This window comes from Gymnoscopelus braueri (assembly GCF_963280865.1).
Source record: "Gymnoscopelus braueri genome assembly, chromosome: 18".
Classification (NCBI taxonomy): Eukaryota; Metazoa; Chordata; class Actinopteri; order Myctophiformes; family Myctophidae; genus Gymnoscopelus; species Gymnoscopelus braueri.
This window is the reverse complement of record NC_137618.1, coordinates 9099868-9122730: the sequence shown is the minus strand read 5'-3', so window position 1 is coordinate 9122730 and position 22863 is coordinate 9099868. Positions and strand designations below refer to the sequence as shown.

Genomic DNA, 22863 nt, shown 5'->3' with positions numbered 1-22863 from the left:
AACATGCACGCATGCACGTGCGTACACACACACACACACACACACACACACACACACACACACACACACACACACACACACGCACACGCAAGCGCGCGCGCAAATAACTATCTGTTACCTCTGTCTTTCACAGTGAGAAGTGTAAATCTCGTGGTTTTACTGTCATTGTCGACGGTCGTAAATCTCAGTGGAACATCGTAAAGACTGTGGTGCTGATGTTACAGGTAGGACAACATTAATTGTGACACCAGTCCAGTAGGTAAGACAACATTAAATGTGCAGGATGTGATATTATTTTTGTTCAAATAAGGGTTAAAGGTTCTATGACATTCATTTTCACTTTTTTTTTATTTTATATATGTTTTTTGGGGGGTTTTATGACCTCAATTACACCCCAAAAAAATGAACTTTGAACATTCAGTGGATTTTCTGTGGTCTGTTTCTGAATTATTAGGAAATGTGAGAGAAAAACACCTGCAATGGATAACTGGAGTGGAATTTTCAGTTAAAACCTTTTATACACGTTTGAAGGACCATGACAAAGACTTTTAATGTGTTGTAAAACTGAATGTCATGAAACCTTTAAGTATTAAATAGCTCTATATTCAGATAATAATCATTGCTATAAACTCTGTTGAGTGTTTGTTCAGTAACAGTAGTCTCCCTGTCTCTCCAGCTCTTTAGAAAACAGAAAATGCATTTTCAGGTCGGGATACCAATTTTATACATTCAGGAGAGAGAACTCATATAGGAATATAGGATAAACAAGTGAAATTGGAAAGAAATGAGCAGAAACTTGAACACTGGAACACGTTATAGTGTTGAAGCTGATGAATTAATTGATACTCCCTCCTGATTGGAGGAAATTGGCAACCCACCTGAAAATATATTTCCTGTTGAATAGCTGTAGAGACGGGGAGACGCCTATTACTGAACAAACACTCTATAACATTGATTACTATCCCAATTACTATCCCAATATGGAGCTTTAACAAACCTTTAAAAACCATAACCATAAAATATCACTTACACTACCTTTTTAACTCATTGAGTGCCCGAATTATTTCTGGCTATTTCTGGCCAGTACGATTTTGATATATATATTTTTTCAAAGTAAAAAAAAAGTGCTTAGGAAGCGAGATACAGCCTTTTTCAGTTATAAGTTAAACAAGGAGTGGATGGAGCTGCAAATCTTCAGATAATGATATATATATATATATATATATATATATATATATATATATATATATATATATATATTATTTTTTTAAACACGTGAAACACGTTAATGGCACGTTGCACCATAGCGGTAAAACACGTGAAACACGTTAATGGCACTCAATGAGTTAACTGTGACACCAGTCCAGTATGTAGGACCACATTCACTGTGACACTAGTCTTATTAGGTTAGGTACATTCACTGTGACAAGTAGGAGATGTGACACAATACAGTGTAGAAGGATTATGGGTGAAATATGTTTGGACATTATGTTGACCGTGTGTGTGTGTGTCTGTGTGTGTCTGTGTGTAGAGTGTCATCCCAGCAGAGGTCTCCTTGGTGTGTGTGGTGAAACCAGATGAATTCTGGGATAAGAAAGTTACTCATTTTTGCTTCTGGAAAGAGAAGGACCGCCTGGGCTTTGAGGTGAGATCTGATTGGCTGTCTGTGCACCTCAGTCCCACCCCCCTCAGTTTGATTGATAACCAATCAGACTCGGTTTAATATCTCAACTCCTGCAAAGGGACAATAGTTTGTGACACCACTACTGAGATGTATAGATAAGTTATCAAATGATCAGTTATCAACATACTAATCAACGCAAACTACTGATAACAGCTCAATCTATCTGCCTTTCTGTCTCGCTCTTCCTGCTGCCTGTCAGGTGATCCTGGTATCGGCCAATAAGCTGACGCGTTACATTGAACCGTGTCAGCTGACTGATGAGTTTGGAGGAAGTTTAGATTACGACCACATCGACTGGCTCAACAAGAGACTGGTAAGTAGCTCGACTGGATTCAACTGGTTAATCAGGTTAACTAACTAAATAAGTAGGATAACTACTGTAGGTTAAACAAGCTTATCTGATTAACTAAGTAGATAACTAGGTTATTCTAGATCAGAGGTTCACAACCTTTTCTGCATCAGGGCCCACTTGAAATTCTAGTGGGTGTGTGAGTATTTTATTGTGTTTTTATTGTGTTATGCACCTCCCATGTATCTGAAATCAAGAATTGAATTGAATAATTAGTGTAAAGCCCCTTACACACCGGGGGCGAATTTTTCATGCTAATAATGCGTATTTTTTTTAAACCTTGTGAAGTCGATGCAAGCTTACATGGAGCGAAAAAGCGAAAAAGCGAAGCGAAAAAGCGTCTTTTAATTATTCGGAACGAGTCCGAATTTTGCGTATATTCGCATATTCGCCGGTGTGTAATGACCTTTAGGCTTCATTCTTAACCCATTAACTGCCAGAGGTATTTTCATATTTTTTTAGCCAGTGCCAGAGTTTTTCATTGAAAAAAAAAGAAGTACTCAGGAGCCGAGATACAGAATTTTTAAGTTTTAAGTTAACAAGGAAGTGGATAGGAGTCTAGATCTTCGAAAAATCATATCTCCTTGGTCTTTGGGTCAAATTAGATTTTTTAAATTTTTTATATATATATATTATTTTTTTAGTTCACGTAGATCTACGTGATTGGCACGTGGCGGCTTTAAATAGGTTCGCGTAGATCTACGTGATTGGCATTGAATCAGTTAACGAGGAAACGGTTCATGTGTCCTCTTGGCCCCGCCCCCTCAGGTGTTTGAGAAGTTCACTAAAGAGTCCACCTCTCTGCTTGACGAGCTGTCGGTCATGACTGACAGCGACAAGACCACTCCCATGGACAAAGACAAGTTAGTACACCAATACCATTTACTGTGCATTTATTATTTCACATCAAACATGTGTGTCTGTCTGTCTGTCTGACTGACTGTATCTGACTGACAGACTGTCTTGTCCCTCCAGGTCAGCTGACTGTAATTTCCTGCCTTCCTTTGACCCCGAGGCCGTCCTACAGACTGGTACAAACTACAATCTACAGTTTTTTTTAGAACAGAGTGAAGCAGTGGTCCTTTAACCCATTAAGACCGAGAACGCAGCTGTGTCATTTTAAGATTTCTTTGGCTATATAGAAATAGCAGATATACAAGCTATTTCTTTTTTAAATTGTGAAAATGTGTGCAAATCTTTAGGTTGAATATATATATATACTTTTTTAAAGCGAAAGTTTTTAACTCAAATCTTTTTACAAATTCACAAAAAAAAAAACTCAACATTTTACAAATGCCTTGTAAATCCAAAAAAAAAAAATTTCCCTAATTTTTTTTCATATTTTTTTTTACTTATGTTGCTCATTATTATTATCAATGGTTTTCAAACCTTTTGTGTCAAGGACCCCCAAAATAATATGTATTTGTCCGCGGACCCCCTCCCATCTAAATTTTCTTTTTTCCAGGGACACGATTTTTCTAAAAATAGCAGATTTACAAGCTCATAGCGCGGCACTCGGTGCCGCGCTATGAGCTTGTATATCTGCTATTTTTGAATAGCCAAAGAAACCTTAAAATGACACGCATGCGTTTCCTTCCCGGCCTTAAAGGGTTAACCCATTGAATAAAATGTTGCTTGTATATCTGCTATTTTGGAAAAATCCTGAACATGTGTGCAAATCTTTGAATATATATGTCACAGTACGTTTGGAGAACCAGTACGATTGAAGACAGAGCGCTCGTTTTTAGGCACGGGGCTCCTTCGGGGCGAGGCGGGGCTTTTCGAGACAGGGTTTATTAGCGAGGCTCGCGAGGAGGAGGAGGAGGACGGCGCTGCGAGGCGGGGGGTTATTACGCGAGGCTCGCGAGGAAGAGGAGCCTCCTCCTCCTCCTCGCGTAATAACCCGTCCCGTCCTCTCCTTCTCTCCTTCTCCTCCTCCGAGGAGGAGGAGAAGGAGAGCGCGGAGAGGCGGGGCTTTGATGCGCCGACGGAGACCTGTCTTTTGTTGTTCCCCCCCACATAGCAACCAGGAAGCTACGCTAGGGGAACCATAATATCTATGAGGGGAACGCTGAACACGCGTTCACACGCACGGCGCGCCGACTTAGTGGAGCTTGAGGCCGAGGAAGCGCGCCCTCGCGCCTCCAGGCGCGAGTGCCCGCGGTGACCGGCCGACGCTCCACTAGTCGACTCAGCGCCGTTTGATTTGTAAACCGATAGGGACAGAATAGTTCTTTTCATGGATCACTGTGTGTGTGTGTGTGTGTGTGTGTGTGTGTGTGTGTGTGTGTGTGTGTGTGTGTGTGTGTGTGTGTGTGTGTGTGTGTGTGTGTGTGTGTGTGTGTGTGTGTGTGTGTGTGTGTGTGTGTGTGTGTGTGTGTGTGTGTGTGTGTGTGTGTGTGTCAGGGAGAAAGTAAAACAAAAGCCAGAACACAATAAAAGTATCTAAACAGTCCTGCTTTCAATAAACCAAAAAAAGCATGAGCGCGTGTGTGTGCGCGTGTGTGTGTGTGTGTGTGTGTGTGTGTGTGTGTGGCCATATATGTTTGTGCACAAGCCTGGCTTGTGGCTCCCTCTAGTGCTGGGTGGGTGGTAAAAACGAGCGCGCTTTCTTCAATCGTACTGGTTCTCCAATCATACTGTAACATATATATATATATATACATTTTAACTCTAATCTAGTTTTGTGGAAATAAATTATGATGAAGTTCATTCACATAATGGTGATTCAGTCCGAATATAAATATGACATCCTGTCTGATGATGATTATAGTTATAATAATGTTAATATTATGTGTGTGTCCAGGTCATGAGTTGCTGTCAGAGTTACAACAGAGAAGATTTAACGGCTCAGAGGGAGGAGGTATTGTACTGTATGATGTGGATCCATGGATGGATGGATGCATGAATGAATGCATTTATTGTATGTATTGTATGGTGTTATGGTCAAGAATGGTGTCATGAATGAATGAATGGATGGATGGATGGGTGAATGAATGAATATATTGTATGTACAGTATTCTAGGGCCTATGGATGGATAGATGAATATATTATGTAGACATTATGTAATATATTATGTATATTATTGTAGGTCCAGCATGGTGTCCTATGGACGAGGAGCTTTTGGCTCAGCCTCAGGTGATGAGGCTGCTGGATTCTCTCAGAGAGCAGTACACCAAATACCAGGAGCTGTGCAGACTGCGGAACAAACGCACACAGCTCGACGAAATACACAGCAAGGTCATGCAGGTACTGCAGGACACACACACACACGTTTGTATTACTATACTTGTGAGGACATAGGACTGTGATTTTTTATGAATGCCATTTTACAATGAGCTTGTAGCAATTTTTCCGTGCACGACACCAGCGAGCAAATAATTATGAATCCGGAATAACTCTTAAAACTAACCTCTAAATGCCTAATTCTAACCCCAACCAGAATATGTTCCTAATTGTAAACATAACTCTTAAAAGTCTTTTTAACCATAAAACAAAACATTTTCTTGTGAGGACCAGGAAAATTGTCCTCAAACTACTATACTTGTGGGGACATTTGGTCTTCACGAGTATAGTAACACACACACGCACACGCACACACACACACACACACACACGCACACGCACACGCGCGCACACACACAGACAGTGTGATATTGGTCACTCATCGGAAAGTTCAAATGAGTTGTGAGCTTCCAGTGAAAGCTTCAAGTGTTGTGTAGCTAGTGCTTGTGTTACCATGGAGATGAAGGAGGAATTGGGGGGAAATCTTAACGGTGACGTTTACAGCTGCTGTTACTAGGCAACCAAACAGTAGAATGAAGGGTTTATTACAAATGAAGGGTTTATTATAAATTATATTAGAAGCGTCTATATGGAGTGTGTGTGTGTGTGTGTGTGTGTGTGTGTGTGTGTGTGTGTGTGTGTGTGTGTGTGTGTGTGTGTGTGTGTGTGTGTGTGTGTGTGTGTGTGTGTGTGTGTGTGTGTGTGTGTGTGTGTGTGTGTGTGTGTGTGTGTGTGTGTGTGTGTGTGTGTGTGTGTGTGTGTGTGATTTCGTTTTTCATGTGTGTATGTATTTGAATATGGGTGTGTGTTTTTTTTTGTTTTGTTTTTTCTTATCTGCCTGCTGTAATCCTTTTCAATGTATTCCCAAGACAATAACTGATTGTCCATTTAGACCTGAGGCCGATTCTAAAAACGCCTTCAAAATCCTGACCTTAGAAGTTTTCTGAAAATTGTATTCAACATTCCTTTAAAAAATAACGTTGCGCTATATATATATACACACACACACACACACACACACACACACACACACACACACACACACACACACACACACACACACACACACACACACACACACACACACACACACACACACTGTATATAGCAGCAACAATACACAGAGTTGTTCCCGGCTTGAAAGGTATAACAACGTATATACAGTAGGTGTTCCAGATCTAAATGGGTTAATGTGTGTGTGTGTGTGTTTAGGTGGTGACCTGGTTGGAGGGGCCCGGCTGTGATCAGCTGAAGAGTCAGTGGGCCATAGGAGACTCTATCAGAGCATCTCAGGCTCTGCAGCAGAAACACGAGGAGATAGAGAGTCAACACAGTGTGAGTATGACACACCGGTAGGAAGTGTTGAGCCAATAGGAATCAATATTCTGTTACTGCATTCGGCACATGGACTGTAAAAGAAAAGTGGACGAAGGGAGCCGTGACGTCACCCATTGGTTTCTGCAGACCGACCCGTTTTGAGGCCACTATTTTAGCGAAATCAAACCATCTTTTGATTTCCAGTCCCGAAATGGAACCGGAAACGAATGCTATTGGGCAGTGACGAAAAATGTTCGTCGACTACCTTTTTTTCACTGACGAAAACTAAATAAAAACTAAGGTATGATGACTAAAACTATGACTAAATATATTTACTATTTTGTCAGCAAATAAAAACTAGACTATAATATTAGGGAGGGACTAGTGGAGAAGAGATCCAGTAGAACTAAAAGACCCGCCAAAATACATTTTAGTACATTTTACTAAATCAACTGTAGATTTAGTCGACTAAACTGAAATCTTATGGTATTTAGTCAACTAAAACTAGACTAAAAGTAAAACATTTCCTATGACTGAAATATGAGTAAAACTGGTAAAAACCGGGTCTTCAGCCCTAGAAGCTTATCCTACTGTATTATACATTTAAACATTTATGGGACCATAATTGACAAAAATGCACATCATGGTAATTGAAAGAAGTCTTTAAACTAGCGACTGAAAGCAAGTATTTATGACAATGTTTACTAAGGTAATAAAATCTAGTGTAAAGTCTGGTCAAATACCCATTGCGTTTAATGGCACGAAAAGTCTTCTGCAACCAGCAGGAGGGGAAATTGTAACACCTTCTCTAGGCCATTTATGAGAACGGCAGCGAATGCTTGGCAACTGATGCAGCATTGTCCATTTCTCGCCTCAAAATTCTTCTAAAACATTCTTGAGTGTACATATACTTTATATATATATATATATATATATATACATATTGAGTGGAAATATATTCTTGAGTGTACATAGCTGTAAATTACATCTTGTGTTTGTGTACATGGCTGCCATGTTGGATACGACACAAATCAAGCAACGCTGATCGATTTGAGCCAGGTGCTCTATAGAGTCTTTGATTAGACAACTATTGCGGTCACTAATAAAAGCCACTGAACTCTGTGATTGACCAATCAGTATCCGTGTAATAACCACAGTTGTTAACCCTTCTAGATAAAGCTTATTTTCCCATGTGAAATATGATTGAATAGATATTGACTGCCCACATGTTATTAAAAAATGATTATCACAATCCCTACATGTTGTGTACAGGAGTGGTTTGCGGTCTACGTGGAGTTGAACCAGCAGATTGCTGCCTTGCTGGGTGGCGGTGATGAAGAGGAGCTGTTGGAGCTGAAGAGTCTTCAGCAGCAGCTGAGTGACGTGTGTTACAAACAGGCCTCACACCTGGAGAACCGACAGAACATCCTGCAGTCAGCGCACGACTTCCACAGCACTGCACAGGATGTATGAACACACACACACACACACGCGCGCGCGCGCACACACACACACACACACACACACACACACACACACACACACACACACACACACACACACACCTGGAGAACCAACAGAACATCCTGCATTCAGCTCACGACTTCCACAGCACAGCACAGGATGTATGAACGCACACACATAAACACACACACACACCTGGAGAACCGACAGAACACTTGACCTAGCTATGACGACCATGCAGACATTACCTTGGTCATTTGTTCTCATGTTTTTGTTACTTAGGCTTGTCTTTTCTTGACCACAATGTAAAAATGTTGATACCTGTAGTAGCAGTTTATTTAGCAGATTCATTGTGTACCGTGTATCATTTAGTTTAAATGTACAGATAATTTTTTGGATAGTAATTGTTTAGACTGATGCTAGGTTCTTGGTTTACTCGTGATCCTAGTTTACTGAGGCACTACACTGTCTCTCTGCATTTGATGTACTTATGTCATTACCTTGCTTATTGTATGTCGCTCTGCTAAATTGTAAAGTGCGCGTGTGTGTGTGTGTGTGTGTGTGTGTGTGTGTGTAGTTGTCTCAGCAGCTAGATGGTCTTCTAGGAATGCTTTGTGCAGACGTGGCTCCAGCAGATGGAGCAGCCATTCAACAGACACTCAAACACCTGGAGGAGAAACTGAAGGCTGTAGGTCAGTACCAGAGACCCTTAACCCATTTAGACCTGAGGCCGATTCTAAAAACGTCTTATAAATCCTGACCTAAGTTTTCTGAAAAACTTCAAATATTTATTAAAAAATTACAATAAATGTATGTTGCTACTTGCTATATACTGTACATAGCAACGTCCTGAAAGGTATATTTACAAATTGGGGTTCCCACGCAAAATGGGTTAAAGCAATAGGACACTTGGTTGAGGTTTGGGTTGTGTACTTACTGTACCTTGTCATGATGCAACTAGTCCAATTGGCGACATATGCGCAGTTGATTTGAAGAAAAAAGAAAAGAAAAAAATTGCTCCTCATTGACTTCCGTTGTACTATGAAACAGCTCTCAAAGTCACTCTTTTAGCACATAAACAAAAGTAAAGGACAATATATAACATCATAAAAACCAGTACGGAGTTTGTTTAAAAAAAATAAAGCTAGTCTGATACCAAGTCTATAACTGAGTCTAGATCTTTACTGTATCACTAAGTAAACAACTGTCTGTCTGTCTGTCTGTCTGTCTGTCTGTCTGTCTGTCTGTCTGTCTGTCTGTATGTAGAGAGCAGTCTGCAGGGTCTGAGGGAGAAGGGACAGGTAGTATTGGATCAGATGTCCAGCCAGCCTTCCTGGTCTGAGGAGGACAAAGTCAGTCCAACGGCCGAGACCCAAGAGAACATCACACATGTCCAATCTGTCATGGAAGACATGACACTCCGGAAACAACGGTAAGACTGACTGACTATCTGACCAACTGGTTTACTGACTGACTGAATTAAAAAAAAAGACCTACTGTATGACCTCTTGTACACCTCTGAAATTGCGGTCCGACGAGTGGCTGAGACAGACCATATGTATTTATTTTTTATCTAACCCAGAATTTCTGCATTTCTTCGGCTGCGTGCGTTAAAACCTGATTGACCAAAATGTTATTGCATCGGACTGTGTGCTAGGGCCATTACTGTAGAGTTCCACTGATCAGTCTAGATTCTGTGCCAGTCAAATGTACACGTATTAGCAACAGACGCACATCTGAAGTCGATGCACCAGGCTCTAGGTTTCTGATGATTTGAAGTTGAACCATCCTATGTGTTCCGGAGTCGCAATTTCCACCACAAATTCAAAAAATTTAACTGAAACAAGCATTATAAGGGAAAGGTGGCTTTGTATTCTATATATTCGTCCATATTTTGGTAAAATTGTTCTCTTAAAAATAAAGAAAATAGCTGATCTACAAGTTCACAACATATTGCAATACGAGCTTGTAGATCCGCTTTTTTGTTGTTGCGATTTTTTAATTCAGTACAGTACAGCCCTACATACTGTACAAGAAGTATGCAGGGCTACAGTGGTAAATAAGGTTGGCATTATTTTATTTTGTCTTAACATTAACATAGCCTACGAACAGTTTAAGCCCATAAAGTGCGTTTATCCTTCTGACAATTTAGTATTGTCCGTCTTGCCTGAACAAATATATAACTGGAAGTCATAGAGCTCCAAGTGCCAAATATTTACTGTTGCTTTGGTCAACGTAATTCATAATTGCAGTGAATATGGAACAACTTTATGAAATGACGGCGAGAGCCTTCAGAATGTAAATATGGCAATGTGCGTGTGCAGAGGTCCAAAAAGTATTTCAGCCATTGTCAAAACCAGGTTAAAGCAAAAGGTAATTTTCTTTTTCACCACAAGATGGCACTATGACTCTTCAAATCTCATTATATTGGGCTGGGCTCCATGGATAACCATTTGAATGACATAAACAAATTACATTAGTTGTGTTGTTATATATAAGATCTGAGGAAATGTATCGATAAAGTGGGATCTACAGCGATTTATTGTCAGTTAGATTTTATATGGGGAAAAAGAAAACCAGTATTAACTCGGAGCACTTTATTTTGAAATGTGTTTGTGTGAGAGTAACAGACGGTCCTGTACACTGGTACATCTGTTAGTGTAGTTAGTACTATGACTTTATTAAAAGTTGAAACTAATATCTCCATGGTGTGATGGCTTGACCTAGTGTATGTGTTGCTTGTGAATTCTTCCCCGTCCACAGTGAAGGAAGCTGAGAGACTGCTGATGTGATATGCATGAGACATACAGTAATGATGTTGTTTGACATGTTAAGACCAATATCTGGAGATTTGAGCTCACAAGTCTGTTTTCCCTGATGAAAAGAGAAATGTAGTGATTCATACAATGAAAACGTTTTAACACTCTTGCTTCGATTGTAGACAGAAATCTTGTATCTCCATATTTCAACTTTTTATGTTTCGTTTTTTTGTCAACTAATGCCCTACTTATTTGTCACACAAAACGGTAGCAAAAAAGCTGATCTACAAACTCACTATGCGTTACGTTGCGATTTGTGTAGATCAGCTATTTTGGGAAAATATCGGTTAAGTCTGTCTGTGGGTCTTATATTGAACCAACAAAAAGTATTAACAAGAGTTTGTGACTAAATAATAACTATTGGATCCATCGGACCCTTTGGACTACAGGTTCTTTTTTCCATTTTCTGAAAAGTAACGGTTTTGGACATACAAGGTGGTCACCTGTTTGTGTTTGTTTGTCTGCAAATGCTGGACTGATCCGTGCCAAATATTTTTGTGTGTGTAGGTGTGAAGACATGGTGGATGTGAGGAGGTTGAAGATGTTGCAGATGGTTCAACTGTTCAAATGTGAAGAGGACGCTACACAGGTGAAACACATCATCAATGTTCAAAATGTTCTAATAACGGGAGCTTTTTGGCATTAACAAATCCTGAACCACACGTTTATAACTTACTGTTAAAATATTTTACGGCAGTGGTTCTCCAACTTTTTCATGTCAAGGACCCCCAAATTAATTATGTATTTGGCCACGGACCCCCCATCTGAAAATATTTTGTGCCAAGGACCCAAGATACAAGATTTGTTTTGTTAAAATGTTGTTAAAAATATGCCAAATCTTTCACATTCTTTTTTTTCAAGATTTCTTGAAAATAGTAGATCTACAAGCTCACAACGCGCCGCATCACAACGTGTTGTGAGTTTTTAGATCGGCCTATTATCAAATAGCCGACATATAGATTTAAAGTGGTTAAATTGATTTTGATGCTAAATTAACAAAAAAAAATTGGGGAACCCCCTCAAGGAGTGTGGGGGTCCGCAAAGCCCACTTTGAGAACCACTGTTCTACAGAATACTGCTACAAACATTTAACTATTGCTACATAATTAAAACCATATTTCACCATAGCTACGACAATGTTACTTAACCGATGCCTGAGTGATGCCAGAAAACAAAATGTTCAGTTCAATGACTTCATTTTTCATGCTGAGTGGACGGTGGAATCGGTTCAATGTATTTTCAACATTGTGTTGAAACTGTTGTGGACTTGTCATTACTTGCAGTATGTGAGCAAGGTGGTTACTACTGTAAAGGGTTGCTAATTCACCATTGATGCGAGTCTCGTCGTAAACATGTCAGTAAAAATTCATAATCATGTGTATATATGTGTACACTGTAGATAGATAGACAGATAGATAGATAGATAGATATGTGCTTGTGTGTGCTGTCTATATTCTATACTTATGGATATACAGTATGCTGTGTATGTACATTAAAATGATTTGTTGTATAATAATGGTGTTTGTATGCAGGCAGTAGAATGGCTTGGGGAGCTGTTAGAAGCCTTATTAAAGACCCACGTCAGACTGGGAGAGGACGGTCAGGAGACGAGGACCATGTTGGACAAACACAGGAAGTTTGTGGATGTGGCTCAGGTTTGTGTCCCGATTCCTTCATTACAGCACCATCCCACCGAGCTATGGGACAGATTAATTTTATTAAAGGTCCAGTGCAATGACATTTTCGGTCATTCTATTTTTAAGTTTCAGTCTGAAACAGCCTCGCAACTAATCAGAAGGTTGCATCCCTTCAGGCTATGGCACGGTAGCACCTCTCTCACATGATGCGCAGTGTTAGTGTTTGTAGCCTGCAGGAGCGGGCTGGCCAAGGGAGACAGAGACTCGGCCACTGTGCAGAATGTTTGTTACCAAGTTGCTTATTTCTAACCTAAAATGTTTCCAGATACATATTTTATTGTGCTGATTAAGTTTACAATGAGTAATACACTGTCTGGACGTCATCTTGAATGAGATTCAAACTGAGTAGTTCTGTAATTAAAATCAGCTATGGGAATCACACAGGTGAACAAAATCAAGATTCATTTATATTCATGAAAGTTGATCTATGTCATCACGCGGCACGTTTTCGTTCACAGGAAGTAACTAAGATTGACTTTTGATATAAAAATTATAAATAAAAAAATTTGCATCTATTGTTAGGTATGCCCATATGATGACCACAGATATGCTCTAAAATTGTGAAAAAAAAAATTTATTGTGAAAAACATTTTTTCTCATTTCACTTTAAGTGCAACAAGAGATCATTAACTGTAATAACAGGTCGGGTTATTAAATGTAAGATTATTAACTCTCTCAGTGCCAGGCCCCGAGTTATCCCGAGTTTTTGCTGAATACCCTCAGTGCCAGAACGAGAAATCCTGAGTTAAATTTTTTGAAGTGTTCAGAACCCAAGATATCATTATCTGAAGATTTGCAGCTCCATCCACTCTTTGTTTAACCTATAACTGAAAAAGGCTGTATCTCGCTTCCTAAGCACTTTTTTTTTTCTTTGAAAAAACAAAAAAAAATTGCTGGCACAGTTCGCAATATTTCTTTTATTTCATTGGCACTGAAAGAGTTAAATGTAATAGATTATCACTATAAGGGGGCCGTGTCCACAGAGAACGCCCTTTGAGCTGGCAGCGCCAGTCTGCCATGCATTTCTATAGTAAAGATGCATTGGTGTGCTCCTCTTCCCAGCGCTGACCGTGTGCTTTGGACATGATGTCCAAAGCACTCCTCAGCTCAAAAGGCGTTCTCTGTGGACACAGCCCCTAATAACAGATCATTAACTGTGGTAACAGATTAAATGTAGCAATAGATTGTTAACTGTGACATGACGCCATTGGCTCCCAGCTACTGCCCGCACATGTAATTTTGATAGCATGTTATGTAGACAGATGCCAGATTCCTTTGTAGACCTGGCATCCTATAGTGTGTATAGTTTCAATATACAGATTTTTTTGGTTTTGTTGATATTATACTGTTAAGACTGATGATAGGTTATTGGTTTACCTATGATCCTAGATGACTATATTTCTATGCATTTGATGTATTACCTGTTTACCTTGCTTACTGTAAATCGCTCTGGATTAAGAGAATCTGCTAATTGCCTAAATTGTAAATGACTTGTTATATTAACTGTTTGAAGTTGACTGGTTCCCTTTCCCCCTGTGTGTTTCTCTATAGAGTACATATGACTATGGCCGTCAGTTGTTGCAGGCCTCAGTGGTTCTGTGTCAGTCTCTGCGCTGTTCCACTCGTTCATCAGGAGACACTCTGCCTCGTCTCAACAGAGTCTGGAAACAGTTCTCTGTCTCTTCTGAGGAGAGACAGCACAGGCTGGAGCTAGCGTACAACTTCCACACTGCTGCTGAGAGGGTAAGACAACACGGACTGGAGCTAGCAATATAGCTAACACTTTTGACATGCCAATAATGTTACTGTGTGCAAACCCATTGGAGGGACATTTTCTGTGTTTTATGTACCTGCGAACAAACCCCCGTTAGTCCTTGAGTCACCAAAGTACACTGTGTTTCTGTTTAGTCCCGATGTCTTGCCTAGCAGGAGCTCACACACTCAGTAACAGCTTGACTGTTAAAGCTATCAATATATCTTTCTTATTTTCACACCTACAATTGCTAGTATTAGAATTCAATACTGTTTCCATAGTATGTGAACACACAAATGAACACTTTTGTCCCGGTGACCAAAATCACGTGAATAAAGCGACTTGAAAAATACTTGCCTATCATACAGCTAGCAGGTAGATAGATATACAGTACTAACACGCAGGCATTAAGGAGGTCATTGTGTCTTTAAATAAACTGTCTGATTCATGGAATCTGTATCTGTGTGTGTGTGTGTGTGTGTGTGTGTGTGTGTGTGTGTGTTTGCGTGTGTGCGTGTGCGTGTGTAGGCTCTACAGTCCGTAGAACCGGAAGATCTTCAGGACGTTACAACAGTTGGGAAAACTCTGCTGGACAGAATCAGTATGCCCGTTATATTCCCTGATGGGTACGAACACCCCCCCCCCCCCACACACACACACACACATTGTTATAGTGGATCTTGTTTCTCAGTATATTCTCCCACAGTGGTTGTACCATTTTGAGAGCTACTTTGCTCTGTATGGACTTTTCTGCCCTGTCCAGTTGTAATTATTTTGTCCTACACATGCCTTACATTTCTGGATGCACATGTTCTATTCATGTCCTGAGGCCGATTTGATTCTACAAATGCCCTTTAAATCAGTAGTTCTCACACTTTCAAAAATGTCCAAAAATAGCGTGACGGACTGTGAGCTTGTATATCTGCTATTGAATAGCCAACGCAAAAATGTTGGCTTATTGGCAGTGGTGTAAAGTAACTAAGTACATTTACTCAAGTACTGTACTTAAGTACAATTTTGAGGTACTTTTACTTTACTGGAGTATTTCCAATTGTCTATACTTTTACTTCTACTCCACTACATCTCAGAGGCAAATATTGTACTTTTACTCCACTACATTTATTTGAAAACTTTACTTTACTAGTTACTTTGCAGATATAAATTATTACATTATAAAACATACATTAACCACTGTAGTCCTATTTTATACCTAGGCTTCTTGAAAATAGCCGATCTACAAGCTCACAACGTGTCTCATTGCGACATGCAAGATCTTAGTACTTCTACTTTTAGTACCTTAAGTACATTTTGATACCAATACTTTTGTACTTTTACTCAAGTAAATTTTGAATTCTGGACTTTTACATTTGAGTACCTTTTTCACCACTGCTTATCGGCCTACAGTATATGTCAGGCCACTAGTCTGCATCATAACACCAGATGCTGGAAGCTCATACTGCAGATCAGCCACTTTCAAATAGCCGATGTATATAGGGTTAAAGTGGTTTTGATACTATATATATATTTTTAGCTGGGGACACCCTGGAACCCCTTCAAGGATCCCTGGGGGTCCCCGGACCCTACTTTGAGAACCACTGAACACAAATGTAGTTCTGTCTGTCTGTCTTAGGAGCGAGCAGTACTTCGGGACTCCAGGCGACATGACCTCATCCGCCGATATCGTCAGAGAGCGCCTGGCGCAGGTCGAGGAACGGAGACTGCAGATACACGACGGGGCGGGGCTTCTCCCGGAAGGGGTGGGCCTTCAACAAGAGGGGGTGGGGCTAGACGTCATAGGTGAGGAGCTTAACGAGAGAGAGGAAGACGGTCTCCATGACGATGACGACGACGACAAGGACGAAGACGACCTGGAGAGAGGAACCCAGGATTGCTAAAACAAACACACACACACACACACACACACACACACACACACACACACACACACACACACACACACACACACACACACACACACACACACACACACACACACACACACACACACACACACACAGTATATATAAATATCAGTCATTGATTTGATGTACTGCCGTTCCACTCCAAACCTGAGAACCAACTGGGAACAGACTGGGAATACTGAGCTCATACTGCAACTGGAACTGAAAAGACTGCGTTTCCTGTTTGCTTGACTTCTCCTTCCTCCTCTTTAACATTACAAACACCACCCACCCTTCATCTAATCAAATGGCTCTTCTCCACTACAAGAATTATCAACAATAAAGTAATTACCCGCACACTGCCCAAACCTGCACGGTACAGGAGCAAAAACGTTACGTTTCGGTCAGTGGCGACCTTCCTCAGGCATGCCTGAAGCGCGATACATACTCCCTCTCGACGTCCGGACTTTTCTTCGGTGTGCTAACCGTAGTTCGGAAAGTCTGTCCGAACCCTGCTGTCGGAAGGAGTATGTATTGCGCTTCAGGAAAAAAAAAAGTGAACCGTGCCGTGAAACGTATGTCACAGGTTCTGGATTTGTGCTTAACGCTACGGCTCGGTTCTCAGAACCTAATTTTTGGGCCCTGCTCAGGAGACGGTACTAACCTTGAGTTCTGGGAACACAGGCCAGAACTGAGAATTTATTCATTAAAAAATGTTTCCAAAATAGAGGAAAAATAGCCTATCTACAAGCTCACAATGCGTCGCAACACGCCACATTGTGAGCTTGTAGATGTAGATTGGCTATTTTCACTTCTTTAACAAGTTGTCTTTTTTTTATAACATATCTTCCCCTTCAGGGGTGATACTGGTTTTAACACATTGCATGCCAGTCGCGTAGATCTACGCGAACCTATTTAAAGCCGCAGCGTGCCAGTCGCGTAGATCTACGCGAACCGCCGATTCCCATTGAAATTGCCCCAGGTGCACTTTCCGAATTTTTTTGATCCATTTCCGTTTCCGGTTTCCGGTCGGAAACAGAATTATTCGGGTTCCGGTTTTTTCGATCGTATCCGCTTCCTGTCTGGGATCCTGTTTAAAACTCGATTTTCTCGGTTGTTGTTTTTCTCCTCGCTGATCACTGTTTAGCGTTGATCGGCTGTATCTTCAAGATGGCGGCTCACATTTGGAAACTGTTTTCGCTGGCCGTTTCTCACAGATCCGCTGTGTGTTTAGAACCAAATGAACGCGCACTTTTAACTTATTTAGCGAGGTCTGTGGCGACATGAAAAAAACAAAAAAACAACAATAAAACGCTGGCACTGGTGAGTACATTATGAGATTAAACTCTGGCATGGAATGTGTTAATAGAAACTTAAACAAACAAAAAACATCACAGAACTTAAAGGGTTCTGTAAGGTTTCAGGTTATGGAACGTCCTGGGTTAACCGATCGTAGTCGAAAAGAGCCATAAGTATCAAACAGAGAACAGCCTCCTGTGTTGTTGTACAGACGTACAGTAGATAGTTTATCATTAACATTTATGGTAAAATTATTATGGATATGAAAGCCAAACCCTATTCATGACGTGACCTTTTAACCCTGGTGTCCCTATTCTGGAGGCGAACATTCTGCGACAATAGCAGACTATAAGCTCACTACGCGTTCCGTTGTGAGCTTGTAGATTGACTATTTTTGCTGAAGGCGGGGAAAGGCGAGGATGCTGAATATAGAGCCCTTGGGGACCCCGGTCAGTTAAGTATATAGGGTTGAAGTGGTTAAAACTGTTACTGTTGCTTTGTTCTACATAAGCTTGGTTTCTGTGGTAATATTTGGTAACAAACTAACAGGTTTAGGGCTGCAACAGTTAATCGAACTAATCGATTTGATCGATATAAAAATAATAATCGATAATTTAATAAAATAATCAATTAATAATCCATATTTTGGGCATGTCATTATAGGCATTATAGTGAAAAATAGTGAATAGGCAATCTACAAGGTAAAAACGTGTCGCAAGCTTGTAGATCTGCTATTTTCACTATTTTTGCTAGACACCATTGTGTGACAAAGTATAAAAGACGTGTAAGTGATTAATCATATTATCTTTTTTTAATACATAAAAAACAGCACTTCTCGATTATTTGATTAATCGAATCGGATTAAATTAATCGAATTAATTATTCGAAGATAATCGATAGTTGCAGCCCTCAACAGGTTGAAGATTCTGTCACTTAACGTTTCTCAACAAAGCCAGACGACTTCACGGTACACGTCTGTCCGCTGCTTGGCCTTTATTTGAAACCAGTTCAACTGGAAATCTAGAAAACTCACGTGAGCTAAGAAACTGGTCCCAGTGGCCCTGCCAGGTATGCTATTTATTTCCCGTTTTGTACATTAACATCGATATGATGATGCATTGGTTGGATTATGGACCAGACCACGTTAGCTCTGCCAACTTCTATAACTGCCCCGCCCATCATGTATTATTATGATATAAAAACCAAAACAATTAAAGGTGTCATGGTCAAGTTATTGGTCTGCTTATTTTCAGTCGGGGAAAGTAACTAAGTAATTCTTCTTAAGTACTCTACGTGAGTACAGTTTGAGGAGTATGTCTATTTTTCAATACTTTACACTTCTACTCCAATTATCTGAAACCTTTTGTTACAAGTTACCTTGTAGATTTAGGTTATTAATACAAAACATGCATTTGCCAATTTTGCCTATTTTATACTGGATCTATCTAGCAGATCTACAAGCTTATAGATCTGTTATTTTCTTTTCAGTTTTCTTTTTTAGGCTTTCTATTTCGAATCTAGGATTTTTTACTTAGAACAGAGTATTTCTACATTGAGTCTCCTACTGACCAGCCACCCGGTCATCGAATTATTGGCTCAGGAATGTCGAATGTGACAAAAACTAAAAAATCTCCATGAATTCAAGGCTTCATGGGGTTGCACAACAACTACTTTAATGCTTGCTTAAACAAAGTATATAATAAAATGACACAAGATTTGTGGTTTAAGTGATATTTTTGTTCAAGTGTTAAATGGATCTATATTCCAATAGTAGCCATTACTTTGCAGGGTTCTCCCCGTCTATGACTATCCAGCTCTTAACCCATTAATACCTGGAACGCATCTGTGTCACTTTAGATTTCTTAGGCTATTCAAAAATAGCAGATATACAAGCTCATAGCGCGGCACCGAGTGCCGCGCTACGAGCTTGTAGATCTGCTATTTTTGAAAAATCGTGAAAATTATTTTTAAATATTTTTTTCCGATTTTTTTTTTAGGATTTTGAAAATGTTTAGAAGCGGCCTCAGGTCTTAATGGGTTAAGTAAACAAAAGTAAACAAGTTTTAGGCTGGGATACCATTTTCATCCAGTCAGGATAAATATGAGGAATTAAAAGTGATGAAAGCAAAGAAATGGGCTGACAAAATTGCGAACTGGAATACTGAATCTGATAAATGTGGGCTTTTCCTATATGCTTATATTTACGAACGCGCGTGAAAAATTTAGGGTCTAATTTGGGTCTAATTCGGGTCTAATTTGGTTCTATTTTACCAATATAAATCAACTTTTTTCTTTTTTTTTGCTATAAAAATATTTGTATCAGCGCAGGCGGGGCCCCCCCTGCTGGTGGCCCCCCCCGCACCGCATCACTTGCTGCCCCTCCGTTACGCCACTGGAGTCTCCCCGTCTCTCCAGCTCTTTAATAAACAGAAAATACATTTTACGGTAGGTGTCAAAATCTCAGCCAATCAGAAGAAAGTACCCATTTTTAAGCTTCATTTTTATAGTGTTCCAGTTCCAATTTTGCCTGCTCATTTCTTAGTGTCATCACTTCCAATTTCACTTGTTTAATCTATATCCTGATTGAGTTCTCTATCCTGATTGGATAAAATTGGAAATGAAACTGAAACTGAAACGAAAATGCATTTTCTATTTTATAAAGAGCTGGAGAGTCAAGGAGGCAAGGCAAGGCAACTTTATTTATATAGCACTTTTCATACACAGGGCAATTCAAAGTGCTTTACAGAATAAAAAATCATAATACAAAGTGCAACAATGCACTTTAAAAATAAATGGAGAATATAATAGATACAATTAAAATAAGATAAAGGACTAAAATAAATACTCCCACCTTTTATACAAAACATGATAATAATAAAAAGTGACATTGTCATTTAAAGACCAGGCAAGACCTAGCTGTTCTTAGCCATCATTGGGTAGGGTAAGCAATGTTAAATAAATATGTTTTTAACTTGGACTTAAAAACAGCTATGGTTGTGGATTGTCTAATGTAAGCTGGAATATTGTTCCAGGTTTGTGGTGCATAGTAGTGAAATGCTGCTTCACCATGTTTTGTTTCAACAAATGGAACAATTAATAGGCCAGCCCCAGATGACCTAAGGGTTCTAGGAGGTTCATATGGCTCCAGCATGTCTAAGATGTAGCTGGGCCCAGAGCCACAGAGACATTTATAGACAAGTAACAACATTTTAAAATCAATTCTCTGGGGGACTGGTAGCCAATGTAAAGATTTTAGGACTGGTGTAATATGGTCATATTTTCTAGTTTTCGTCAGGACTCTAGCAGCAGCATTCTGAATCAGTTGGAGTTGTCTAAGCGCTTTGCTTGAGAGTCCTGTGAGCACACCATTACAGTAATCCAGTCTACTGGAAACAAAAGCATGTATAAGTGTTTCTAGGTCTTGCTTGGACATAATTCCCCTGACTCTTGCAATATTTTTAAGGTGATAATAGGCAGATGAAATTACAGATTTTATATGACTGTTAAAATTTAAATCTGAATCTAGGACAACACCAAGATCTCTGACCTGACTCTTAGGTATAAGAGACCGGGATTTAAGGTGAGAGATTACTCTCTGTCTCTGGTTCTGTGGTCCAAAAACAATTATCTCAGTCTTATCTTGATTTAATTGAAGAAATTTTTGCCGCATCCAGTCATTGATTTCCTCAATGCAGTGACAGAGGGAATCAACAGGACCATAGTCGGTTGATGTAACTGATATGTAGATTTGCGTGTCATCTGCATAATTATGGTAATTGACTTTATTCTTGCTTATTATGTGTCCTAGGGGAAGCATATAAAGATTAAATAGGAGGGGTCCTAGAATGGACCCCTGCGGAACCCCACAGGTCATGGCCACCTGTTCAGACACACAGTTTCCAATAGAGACAAAGTATTTCCTATTTTGAAGGTATGATTTGAACCACTCTGACAGTTCCAGAGAGTCCCACACAGTGCTCTAATCTTTGTATTAAAATTGAATGATCCACAGTGTCAAATGCGGCACTAAGATCCAGTAGAACTAGGACAGAGACATTGGCAGAGTTATTATTAAGGCGAATGTCATTTAGAACCTTTATGAGTGCAGTCTCAGTACTATGATGGGGCCGAAATCCTGACTGAAACTTGTCAAAACAATTATTTAAAAGTAAAAAGTGACTCAGTTGTTGATGAACAACCTTTTCAATAATTTTACCTAAAAAGGGTAAGTTTGATATGGGCCGATAATTATTTAGTACTGCAGCATCAAGGCTACTCTTTTTAAGGAGAGGCTTGACAACTGCAGTTTTCAGGTCCCCAGGAAAAATGCCAGATTGAAGAGAACCATTCACAATATTGACTAGTTCTTTCACCAGACTGCCCAAAACGGCTTTGAAAAAACTAGTGGGTAAAATATCAAGGCAACAGGTAGATGAATTCAAACTAGAAACAATATCTTCAAGTATTTTGTCATCAATGAGATTAAATTGCACCATACATACCATGTTGCTTCTGGAGGCCTGTGGTAGTGATAGGATGGCCGTGTTTGACACTGAGACTGAGGAGTTACAAGCATTCCTGATACCTTGAATCTTGTCATTAAAAAATGATGCAAACTCATTACATTTGCTGATAGTGACTAGTTCTGATGATATTAAAGCTGGAGGATTAGTTAACCTGTCAAATGTAGCAAATAAGATGCGTGAGTTGTTACTGTGCTTTTTGATTAGCTCAGAAAAATATGATTGCCTGGCACTTTTCAATTTCATGTTAAAAATATGTAGGTTTTCTTTATACATCTTCTAAATTAATCTGGAGGTTTGATTTATGCCATTTTCGCTCCGCTTTTCGACATTCTCTTTTCTGGGCCCTTACAGAGGGAGTGTTTTTCCATGGTGCTGTTTGCTTATTGGTAATTAATTTATCCTTAGCAGGAGCAATGGCATTAATTACATTCAGCACTTTAGTATTGAAGATACCAAGCGGATCATCAATAGGATTTGGAGCTAGATCAAATTCAGCTTTGATGGCTTCCATAAAAAGTGTTGTGGTATTCTCATTAATGTATCTCTTTTTAATAGTTTCAGATCCAATCTTAGTTTTTGGTGTAATAAAGAGGTCAAAAAATATGCAAGAATGATCTGATAGAGCAACATTTAGCACAGTGACATTGGAGATGTTAACACCCTTGGTAATAATTAAATCTAGTGTGTGTCCTCTGTCATGGGTCGGGCCATTCACATGTTGGGACAAACCAAACATGTGAAGTATGGCAGATAATTCTATGGCACTCT

General features: G+C 39.7%; 1 protein-coding gene across 1 annotated transcript in view; it reads left to right on the top strand.

Moving 5' to 3' along the window:
- The window catches only part of sestd1 (SEC14 and spectrin domains 1), a 29127-nt gene extending 10359 nt beyond the window's left edge, over positions 1 to 18768 (top strand). The window contains exons 4-19 of the mRNA XM_080456787.1: positions 134 to 224; positions 1532 to 1645; positions 1884 to 1997; positions 2802 to 2896; positions 3009 to 3064; positions 4840 to 4896; positions 5126 to 5283; positions 6532 to 6654; positions 7909 to 8103; positions 8678 to 8792; positions 9367 to 9532; positions 11427 to 11508; positions 12452 to 12574; positions 14168 to 14359; positions 14898 to 14995; positions 16000 to 18768. Coding sequence (XP_080312913.1) covers positions 134 to 224; positions 1532 to 1645; positions 1884 to 1997; positions 2802 to 2896; positions 3009 to 3064; positions 4840 to 4896; positions 5126 to 5283; positions 6532 to 6654; positions 7909 to 8103; positions 8678 to 8792; positions 9367 to 9532; positions 11427 to 11508; positions 12452 to 12574; positions 14168 to 14359; positions 14898 to 14995; positions 16000 to 16264 — 2044 coding nt within the window. The 3' untranslated portion in view covers positions 16265 to 18768. The remainder of the gene's footprint in view (positions 1 to 133; positions 225 to 1531; positions 1646 to 1883; positions 1998 to 2801; positions 2897 to 3008; positions 3065 to 4839; positions 4897 to 5125; positions 5284 to 6531; positions 6655 to 7908; positions 8104 to 8677; positions 8793 to 9366; positions 9533 to 11426; positions 11509 to 12451; positions 12575 to 14167; positions 14360 to 14897; positions 14996 to 15999) is intronic.
- The last annotated feature ends 4095 nt before the right edge of the window (positions 18769 to 22863 follow it).